Source organism: Ursus arctos, unplaced genomic scaffold (assembly GCF_023065955.2).
Source record: "Ursus arctos isolate Adak ecotype North America unplaced genomic scaffold, UrsArc2.0 scaffold_24, whole genome shotgun sequence".
NCBI lineage: Eukaryota > Metazoa > Chordata > Mammalia > Carnivora > Ursidae > Ursus > Ursus arctos.
In genome coordinates this window covers 6,664,543-6,675,029 of record NW_026622919.1, presented here as the reverse complement: position 1 = coordinate 6,675,029, position 10,487 = coordinate 6,664,543, and the positions used below count along the sequence as shown (strand labels likewise).

At 53.0% G+C, this 10,487-nt stretch overlaps 1 protein-coding gene across 1 annotated transcript; it reads right to left on the bottom strand.

The window, feature by feature from the left end:
- Window positions 1-582: 582 nt before the first annotated feature.
- LOC113265199 (CMRF35-like molecule 7) lies at window positions 583-10,066 on the bottom strand. Its single transcript, XM_026512301.4, has 4 exons — window positions 9,892-10,066; window positions 3,830-4,159; window positions 2,005-2,089; window positions 583-1,349 (listed from the first exon to the last, which is right to left on the bottom strand). Exons 1-4 carry the CDS (start codon window positions 9,929-9,931, stop codon window positions 1,205-1,207), a joined length of 600 nt encoding a protein of 199 aa, XP_026368086.2. The 5' UTR covers window positions 9,932-10,066; the 3' UTR covers window positions 583-1,204.
- Window positions 10,067-10,487: the final 421 nt, after the last annotated feature.

Here is a 10,487-nt window from a genome sequence, read left to right as displayed (position 1 = left end):
GAGGACAAAGGACAGGGTGGGCACATCCTCCGAGGACTTTCAGAGGGAAACACTCCACATAGAACCAAGGGCTGGGGCGTGGGGGGAAATGGGGTGATGTTGCTCAGAGAACACCTGGTTCTGTGTTGAGTATAGTTCGTGTAGTATGAGGACCATGGTTAATAATACTGTGTTGTATACTTGAAATTTGCTAAGAGGGTAGATCTGAAGTGTTCTTCCCACATCAAAAAAAAAAAAAAAAAGAGAGAGAGAGAAGTATGTAACGTGTTGGGTGTGTTAATGAACTAGGTTGGGTGCTCATTTCACGAGGCAAAAATATGTTAAATCATCACTTTGTGCCCCTTTAAAAAATCACATTTACACCTTAAATATATAGTTTTATTTGTCAGTTAGAGCTCAGTAAAGCTGCAGGGGAAAACAAACATCGCCAACGGGCGTGTTGGTGTGTGTTGCATGTGGGTGGACGCGTCTCAAATGGGGCTCTTCCTTCTCACGTGAGGTGACGCTCCCTTCGGGGGGAGGACCCACGGCCCATACGGCGCAAAGGGACTGAGTCCACCCGAATGGACAAATGAAAAAAAATCGTTTATCACAGACATTTTTAATTATTAAGATTATTTAAACAAATTATTAAGATTATTAAAATATCATCATGTAGGAAAGGCAAAATCCATTTCCCTCAGTTTTCCTGACGGCCCTCCCCAACCTTGAGGGAGTTTCTGAGGCCCAACTTGACTGGCTCAGAAAAAAACCTTATATATCAGAAGCTCGGACATGGAGGGGGCCGAGCTGGTCTCGGGCGTGAAGGAGACCAGGGCGTGGGCAGGGCTCCATCTCTGTCTCTGTCTGCACCCCTATTGCTTCTCTCTATGCTTTGGTCGCTGGCTCTGTGCCCCGACTTCTTCCAGCTGAGAGGACACGGTTTGGGTCCCATCCCGACAGCTCCGACCATGAGCTTTGGTCCCACATTGGGCAAGGTGGGCATTTGCTACCCGAAGGAGTGGGAACAAGTCCAGGAGGCCATGACGCCTCAAAAGGGGCCCCAAGTTGCGTCCCTGAGCTGTGCAGAGTCGGGAGGGTGCCCGGCCAGCCCCTCAGCACCCCAGCCTCAGTCACTGCCTCCCGAGGACCCAGAGGCATTTCTGCCACAGCCTGTGTCTCCTCTGGAAATGGGGTCCGGGGGCGGAAGGTTCTGCTCGTCCATCTAAGGGGCTGTGTGTCTGCTGCGAACAGAGGGCAAGTTCATATAGATGGATGGTCTCTGCTGAGACCCCTTCAAGCAGAGGATGGCACCGACCAACACGAGCAGGACGGGCACCTTCAGGAACACCAGGAGAATGTAGTGGTCCCTGCAAGAGGGGACGGAGACGTCAGAGCCCTAGGCCCCCAGGCCCCGTCACTCCCAGCGGCCGGACAAGGTGGAGCATTGGCCAGCCCCGCAAGGCCTGTGACCCTGGGCCCGGCAGCCCCATTCCGAAGACCACCGTGAACCTCTCCGGCTCGACTGTGACGGCCCTTCGGAAGGAACTTCACCTCCTTGGTTTTGCTTTGCTCTGGGCCCACCTTCCTTTCTCAGCGCACGTCCTGCGGCTCCCCTTCTCCAAAGTGCGTCTCGGCTCTGCCCCTTAGGGTGACCAATGACAGGCTGTGTGCCTTTGCCGCTGCCGAAAATGCCAGCTCCGGCAGCTGAGCCGCGCTCCTGCTCCCTGGCACCCGGGGCCTCGCACCGTGGGGATTCTGTCTTATCTCCCCTGGGCACGCTCCAGGTCATCGGGGCTTTTTTGTTGACAACTGAATATAGAGAAAGATTCTGCAGATGGGCTTCCTGGGGAGGGCGGAATGGGGAGAGGGGAGGTGAGGGGTGACATGGGCAGGAGTGGGTTAGTGGGGGGGGTAGCTTTGGGCCTTGACCCTGGCTGGGACAGCTCTGGCATCCTATGAGGGCGCAGAAGCAGAGTCGGAGAGGCCCCAGGCCGGGGCAGGGTGAGGACGGCAGCCACTTACCTGGTGTAGGAGTTGGACGACGCCCCGGCACGGCCGCTGGTAGTTGTAGAAAGCAGGCTCGCCGGGGTGCTCAGAACCCTGTCCGCTAGACACAGGCAGAGTCAGCCACAGGTTACGGGGACAGACAGGGCTCATGGGCAGCTCCCAGTACCCCAGGAGTCCCCCTGCCCTTGGACTGGGAAACTGCGTCTCTGGGTACAGTCCCCAGGCTTCTCCCTTTCTGCTGAGTTTTCTTTTCCTTTCTTTCTTTCTTTCTTTCTTTCTTTCTTTCTTTCTTTCTTTCTTTCTTTCTTTCTTTCTTTTTAAAGATTTTATTTATTTATTCGACAGAGAGAGAGACAGCCAGCGAGAGAGGGAACACAAGCAGGGGGAGTGGGAGAGGAAGATGCAGGCTCATAGCGGAGGAGCCCGATGTGGGGCTCGATCCCATAATGCCGGGATCACGCCCTGAGCCGAAGGCAGACGCTTAACCGTTGTGCCACCCAGGCGCCCCTCTTTCTTTCTTTCTTTCTTTCTTTCTTTCTTTCTTTCTTTCTTTCCTTTTTTGTTTTTAAGATTTTGTTTATTTATTTTAGAGGGGGCCGGAAGGGCAGAGGGAGAGAGAGAATTTCAAGCAGACTCTCCGCTGAGCACAGAGCCCCACGCAGGGCTCGATCTTATGACCCTGAGATCGTGACCGGAGCCGAAACCAAGAGGCAGACCCTTAACTGACTGAGCCAGCCAGGGGCCCTCCGCTGGGTTTTCTGAACCACTTCTCAGTGCCTTTCCATAGACTCAGGTGTGGCAAGAAGAAATAAAAGGGAACCAGAAGCACGCAAGGCAGTTGCTTCTGGGGAGAGAGCTCCGTCTTTCTACTTCTCTCCGCTTACCCCTCTAGGTGGGACTTTAGCCGGGTGTGGGGGGAGGACATCCCCAGTCCTCAAGCAGTGCCTGAGCTGGGCTCACGGACACGTGGTTCTGGAAACGGGGCCCCCATTATTGGGGAGGTAAGGAGGAGAAGGAGGACTCTGGAGGGCTGGTGAGTAAGAGGGCACACTCTGGTTGAACCGTGAGCAATGGCTGTGAAAAATTAAACACCTTTATGAGAAACTATGAAGACGGTTTGTGGTCGTCTGCTTGGTCTTGGATTCTTGACACCAGCTTGGCACTGAGTGTCCACGACCTATTTTTGAGTTGAGTCCTAGGCCCGAGGAGACCCCAGGACAGCCAGAGGGGCCCTGACGTTGGCCTTCCTTTCTCCTTACAGCATCCACTGTTATTCGAGCCCCTTCTGGGGTCCCTCTAACTCCTTGCTCATTCTTCTGCAGCCACGGAAAGCAGAGGGCAGGGCGGCTGGGGGCCCAGAGAGGAGAGGCACTGTCGAATGCCCAGAGCTACTCTGGGTTGGCCAAGTTCCTGGGGTTCAGTGCTGGGTCCCTCAGAGCTTCCCCAGGAATCCCCCCTGCCCCTCTCTGTGTAGTCACGGGTCTGGAGTGTGACTACCAGTGACCACTTCCCAGAGCCATGCCCTGGGACCTAAAGCATCCAAGGTCCATCCATGCCTCTGATGAGAGACTGTGGGGCTGCCAGGGTTGTGGGTCCCCAGGAAAGCTGGCCTGGGACATGGGCAGTGAAGGCGGGGTCCACGTCCCCACCCCCACCCTAAGACCTGCCAGCCCCATGTGCATCAGTCCAATACCTCATGTGACCTCAGGGACGGTGATGGGGACACTGTTCTCAGGTACTCAACCATTTCCCATCTACCCTTGGGAAGGGGGAAGCGGAAGCCCTCACTCTTTCTGTCTTGAGCATGAGGGCCTCATTGTGTAAACGAGAAAGTTCTTACCTGGGTCAATGGTCACTTTGACAGACGCCCCAAGGTCAGGTCCATTTCTGCTAATCCCACACCAGTAAGTGTCTGTGTCATCTCGCCTGACCTCCTCCATGGTCACCGTGAGTAAGCCGTGTCTCTGGTTGTCCCTGATGGACACACGGTCTCCCTTCACTTCTTGCTCCGATCCATTGGTTTGAACGAGGATCTGGCATGAGTTCCACTCTGCTCCGCGACACCACCACTTCTCGTAAGCCTCCCATCTTGGTGTATAACGACACCACACGGTCACGGAGCCCCCCGCTAGGCCCCTCACAGACTCTGGGCCTTGGATGGAGAAACAGCCTGGAAAACAGAACCCCAAGATACAACTTCTGCCACCTGGAGCCAGGCCTGGCCTGGGAGCCCCATGGGCTCAAGTGGCCCCGGGTTGGTGTCCAGGGACTGAGCCAGTGTCCGGGCCTTTGCAGCCACCCCCTGGCTGACCCCAAAGATCCGCCCCCTTTGTCCAGCTTCACCATTACCTCCCGCAGTGATAATGTCCAGCCTCTTCGGTCCTCGCTTCCCTGGTCCTGCCCGCAGTCGTGACCCTCCTGACTTTCTGACACTGTCTGTCTTGGCTTCGAAACTTGGTCCTCATCCGCTCTCCTCCTTCTCAGACTGCTCATCTCTGAGGCCTCCACTGATTTCTCTTCCTCCCTCTTTAAATCTTGGTGCAAAAGTGGTATGTTGATAAATACTTCACAACTAGCCCTCTGGGGAAGAAAATCTCCATTTGTAGCATTTTCCAGTTTCTGTCGTGTAAATACTGCCACCCTGGTCGATCTCAGGCAGTCAGTGTAATGCCACCGGACACACAGCTGAGAAGAGTCGGGTCTTCCAAGCCAGTGTGAACCGGCCCCAGAGCGTCGCGGGGGGAGCCCAGGGGTCCCTCTCCAGGCCTCATTTTGTCCCACCTTATTTCAACCCCATGCAGGGATTCTCCCTTCCTATGATTTTGGTTATTGTCAACATGCTGATGATTCCCCAAATCCATGTTTGTGACCCACATTCTTTCCCTAGCTCCAGCCTACCGTTTCCAGATACACACCGTACGTCTCTACCCCAAAGTCCAGAGTCACAGGACTAAATCCACCCTGCACTTGGCCTGCTTCAGTACTTCTCCTCTCCCTTGGAGGGCTCATGTGGCAGACTAGCAAAGGTGTGCGGGGAGTGGGATGGGTCAGGGACAAGCACAAGTGGAAAGGGCATCGTGCTGCTCTGGGGATCGACTCCATCAAGCTGAATGCATGTGGCTGGACAGACACTCTTTGTCCTTGGCAATGGCCTCTTGTGCCTTGATCACATGGAGGCGAACAAGCAGGGAGAAGCAGAGAAACCCAGTGGAAGCCTCTCCTGACTGTCTTAGCCCCAGAGCCTCAGGGTCCGGCCAGGGGCTGGGGGGCGTCTCCACGGGGCCACGGGACTCAGGTCTGTTGCGCCGGAAGGTGCACCACCTCACACCCTGTACCTTCTCCCTGATGTTCTCTTAGTTCACTTGAGGTTTGCGTTTGCGCTCAGTAGGTGTATGCCTCCCAAAGATGTTGACGTCGTAATCCCAAGAACGTGCGAGGTGGGGTAATAATCCCGGATTATTTCGTTGGGTCTGATGTCATCAGAAGGGTTCGTATAAGACGAAAAAGAGTTAGTGTCAGAGTCAGAGGGAGATTGGAAGATGCTATGCTGTTGGCTTTGAAGGTCGATACAGGGACCAGGAGCCAAGGAGTTGGGCAGCCTCTGGAAGCTGAACAAGGTGAGAAAGCGGATTCTTCCCTAGAACCTCCAGAGGGAATGCAACGTTGCCAACGCTTTGCTTTTGGCCAGTAAAGACCATTTTGGACTTCTGACTTTCAGAACTGTAAGATAATAAATTTTATCATTTCAAGCCACTGAGCTTGTGGCCATTTGTTACAGTAGCCGTTGGAAATAAACTTAGTATTCCATCAGCGGCACTGACTCTACTCTCCCCAAACCAACAGCGCTCTAGCGTGCTGACAGCGAACTTGGCAACTCCACTGATCCCGTCTTTCCCTTCTCTACAACTGATTGGTTGGCCATTTAGTCCACTCTACCTCAAAAATGCTTCTCAAAAGGATTTCCTTCTTTCCTCCCTACTGTCACGATTCGTGATGACAGCATGGCGCAGCAGAAAGAGAGCGAATTTGGACACAAGGAGGCGCATGTACCACACACTACTTGGGAAATCTTGGGGAAGCTACCTCGCCTCCCTGGGTCTATTTGCAAAATGGCTATGCTCCTCTCTACTTTGCAGGTTGTTGTAAGACGTGGGTATGTGTCAAACGCAGATACTCTTTTGGGGGTTGCCCCATCAGTGAGAGCCTGTCACCAGGTCAGGAGCTCATCTGGTGCCTGGATCAGGGCTGTGGCAGTCAGAGAAGCTTCTCCAGCTCCTGTTGCAGTCCCTTCTCCAATGTCTCCGTGTCACTGCTGGAGTTACGTGCTGAAATTGTTCCCACCTGGTCCTCAGCTGCAGCCGCTCCCCACTGCCTCAGAATGATTTAAAATGCTTTCGTTGGGCATTCAACTTTTTTTTTTTTCCTTCTAGATCCAAGTTCTCTGTCCAGCACCATGTCATGCTCCTCCTTGCCTTCCATTGGACCCTATAACCCACACCCACTTTTCTCTTCCTCTGACCCCGATGTGCCCTCCCAGGAGCTAAGTCACTGCTCACGTCCCTCCTTCTACCTGGAGACCCTTCTCTGAGCCCAGCCAGCCTACTGATCACCTTATTCCCTTTCCAACCAGAACTGCTTCCTCCCATTTCTCCATGCCCTTATAGGAAGCTGAGTGTTACACTGGTATTTTGTCACCATTACCAGTCTCTCTGTCTCCCTTATTAGGACACTCTTTCCTGAATGGCAGAGACTTTGGGTTTATGTTCTCTCTCTTCCCCATCCCCAGTCCCCGTGTCTTGCACGGTCTCTGGATCCTGGAAGGTACCAATAAAGTTTACGGTTGTTTTTGCTAAGATGCTGGCTGTCATGATCTGGGACATAATCGTTTTGATTCTGGCGTGAACTCTAATTTCCACACCAGGGGGCACTGAAGTTTAAGGCTGCTAATTACAGTGCTAATAACGTAAAACACAGTAGACTCTGGAAGCAAATTCCGACACCGTTCCTGGGGGAGTGGGCTAGTCAATCACCGTCCTCCCACACCGTCGTTAAAAGAAGACAAACCACTAGTACTAATAGGGAGGACGTCCCAGATACGTTACTACTGGGTTTTTAAAATTTGCCTGAGTGTTTGGATTCCATTTCTGTGGTTTTTCTGTGGTGCCTGCATAGAAAAAAATTGGACAATAGGTGTTGTAAGCTCTTAACAGTGGTCAGTGCTGAACCTGGGGCTTGGGGGGGGGAGTTTCCCTTTCTAAATCTACATTTCTATTATGTGTAAATGTTTACAATACCATTAACCGATAAAAAGAAAAAATTTTAATAATCGAAAGGACTCAATTAGGAAAAAGATTGCTAAGAGACAGTAACCGATGGCAGTTAAAATCAAATACAAGAGTTGGCAGAAGGGGTGGTTTTCTTTGTTAAGACAACAATACACAGCACAGCTATGACCCAACGCTGGGGGTCAGTTGGCTGGTATTTGCCGACAATCATAAACAGGATTAGAGATGTTGCTCCTTTGAAATAGAAGTTTTACCAATCCCAGCTGTGCTAATTTAATCTGGCAGTAAAGCATTCATAATGCGATTGGGCTTGTTTAAAAAAAAAAAAAAAACATGTGGGAAGTTCTCACAAACACAGACTGTGATGAGTAGAACTATTAATCCCGTCTGTGTGTTTTGTCGAGAGCTGGTCTGAAGGAAGGTGGAGATGTTAGGACAGCAGTCGGCTGGGAGCAGGACTCAGGAACAGGGCCAATGGGTTTTAAAAGCATAAGGCTGTTTGAATCTCAATCTCTCCTTTCCCTGACTCTGAGATGGAAACGCTCTCCTTCATGTCAATCCTTCGGGAAAGTTTGCCCCATGTGCACCACGCTTGCGTGAATAATCTTGTGTCAAAGTCAAGAGAACAGTTGAGCTCCCTGTCTGGGTTGATAGCCCCCTTCTGGGTTCATAACAAGGCAGCCAAAGGGAGAGCTCAGAGCAGAGGAGCTCATGGGGTGTGGGACGTGCAAAGGGGTTTGAATCCATCTTGTTTCACACAGATGGGGTAGGGCATCCCTGCTGGTGTCCCCATGCAGCCGTGCCAGCTCAAGGGGGAAGAGTAATTTCTGGGGTGCAGGTCTGTGCCCCGTTCCCCCACTTGTAAACACTCACTGAGCACCATCGGTGCCGGTGCCCTACCTCCCCGTCAGGGCTGCGGCAGGACCGTGTAAAGGCCCCGACAAGAACGTCCTACTGGAAGTTGGGTCATTCTGACTTCACTCCATCCACCTTCTCTCCTTTTCATTTTGCAGAAGTAACCCCAGAACATCTAAAAGCAGTCTGTTAGTGGGGTGGCTTTTCTTGCATCACTGATTACTTCACCCCTTTCCCTCGTGAACTTGCAAAATTGGAGAAGGACGGACACCCTGTCCTGTTTCTGCAGCCAAGCCACCCTGCCCAAAGCCACAGAGCAGCCACTGTGGGTCTCAGCCTCCATCTGGGGGAGAAGACTGTTTGTGTGGGTGTGTGCATGTGAGGGACACGGCACGTGAGTGTGTGTCTAACTCTGTAGGAGTGTGTAAGCACACAGATGTGAATGGGGCATGAGTGCCTGTGGGTGTGTGCGTCTGACCCCACTGTGGGAGCACATCGTGCGTGGGAGGCCAGGCGGTTGACCCTTTCCCTTGGCCTCCGGGTGTGCTGGACGTTGGGATTAAGAGAGTGAGCACATGGGGGTCTCTGAACTCAAATGCAAACCTGGAGTCCAGGGGGAGAGGCAGACATTCTGAACTGCTGTCATTTGGGAATTCTGGGCTATTCGGTGTCCTGCCTAAGGAACGTAGTAGTCACAGAGAAACCGCCGCCCTCCCTGCCCATCTGTACTTATCATCACAGGGCTTCCGCCACTGATAAAATCAGAAATGGCCTTGATATTTCGAGAAAGACCACAGCCCTTGTCTATTTACATCTGATCCGAATAGCAGAGTCCCCCAACATTACAGCTAGGAAGGGCATCAAAGACCTTCCATTCACACTAGAAATCCAGGTGTTAGAAAAAGAAGGGGGCTTGCCCATGGCATGCACTGCTGTCAGGACTAGAACTCCAGGCTCCCAAGTCCCTGGCTATGCCCTTTTTTGGGAACCCCTGCAGACCAGTCTGTTCTCCTAGAAGGCTTGTCTCCTGGCTCATAGAGAAGGCTGTGTGCGGCCCACACATGCGGCATACGTCGTGCAAACTTTTGGGCTGACCCTAATGTCTGCTCTCAGTGTGTGCAGTGGCTTCCCACAGAGAAGATACATGACCCCCTCCCACCTCCCTCCCGGTTCCTGAGCAATTTTCTCTTTGAAAGCCTCAGGTCCTGGGCATGGTGTCAAAGGGCCTTCTTAATCTTTTCTAGTGCCTTTCCAACCTCACGGCCCACCAGTCACCCCAAAGCCCCCTGCACACTGATCACCCCTGTGCACGAATGCACCATCCCCTCTCAAGCCTCCGTGTCTTGGTCAAGCAGTCCTCTGTCCCTGGAACGCTCTTCTCCCTTCTCTGCTTGAAGGGCTGATCCTTCTCTTCAAGGCTCATCACATGGTTGGTGTCTGCATGGCTTTCTGTAGCTCCTTTAGCCAAACCTGCTTGGGCCTCTGAGCACTCCTCCCTCGAGCCTTGCCATCGGTTGCTCACCCACTGAGCTGTCTGGGGTCCCATTTCTAATGGGCAGTCTTGTTTCTTTTTTCCCTTCAAGTCTTCAGGGCCTGCTGAATGCCTGGCACAAAGTAAGAACCCAGTGTGCTTCTGCTGAATAAATTCACAAAACCACCTCTCATTTCCCCCGATACGACACCTCCCCTCTGCCTGGGATAACTCTCAGTCCCCTGCCCTGTCCCAGGGGTACCAAGTCCCCGGAGCCCCCACCGCACTCACCTGGGAGGCTGAGCAGGAGAAGAACTAGCCACAGCCGCATGGTCCTGCCTCCCAGGCTCCTTGCCCCTCTGCCGACCACTGAAGAGCACCCCCGGATCCCAGCTGCACTCTCGCAGCTCGGCCTGAGCCCAAGCTTGCACGTTGTTTATCTGGACTGCCTTTGAGTTTCTGACCCACTCACTTCCTTTTATAGAGGGTTTCCTGCTTTTAATTAGTCAACAAATTGAGTGTCATTTCTTGGAAGGGCTGGTGCACAGGGCACACGAGTCACCGCTGCTTAGGAAAGAGGAACCTGGGCTGTGTGGAGTAAGGAGGGGCAGGATACGTGTCTGCAGCGGGGCCAGAGCAGGGGGCATCTGGCCTACCGGGCTTTGGGTCCAAGGGGTACAATAGTCTGGGTGTCAACTCCAGAAATGTTTCTCTACCACAGCAACGGGTCCCAGTGGCAGGGAACCTCCTTCCCATGCAGGTGTCACGTGAGCAAGCTTGGCATACCCGGAGATGACAGTGCAGGCTGCAGGATCAGACGGACCTGGGCTCTAACCCCGAGCACCACTTACAAGCTGTGTGACCATGGACAACTCACTGAACTTTTC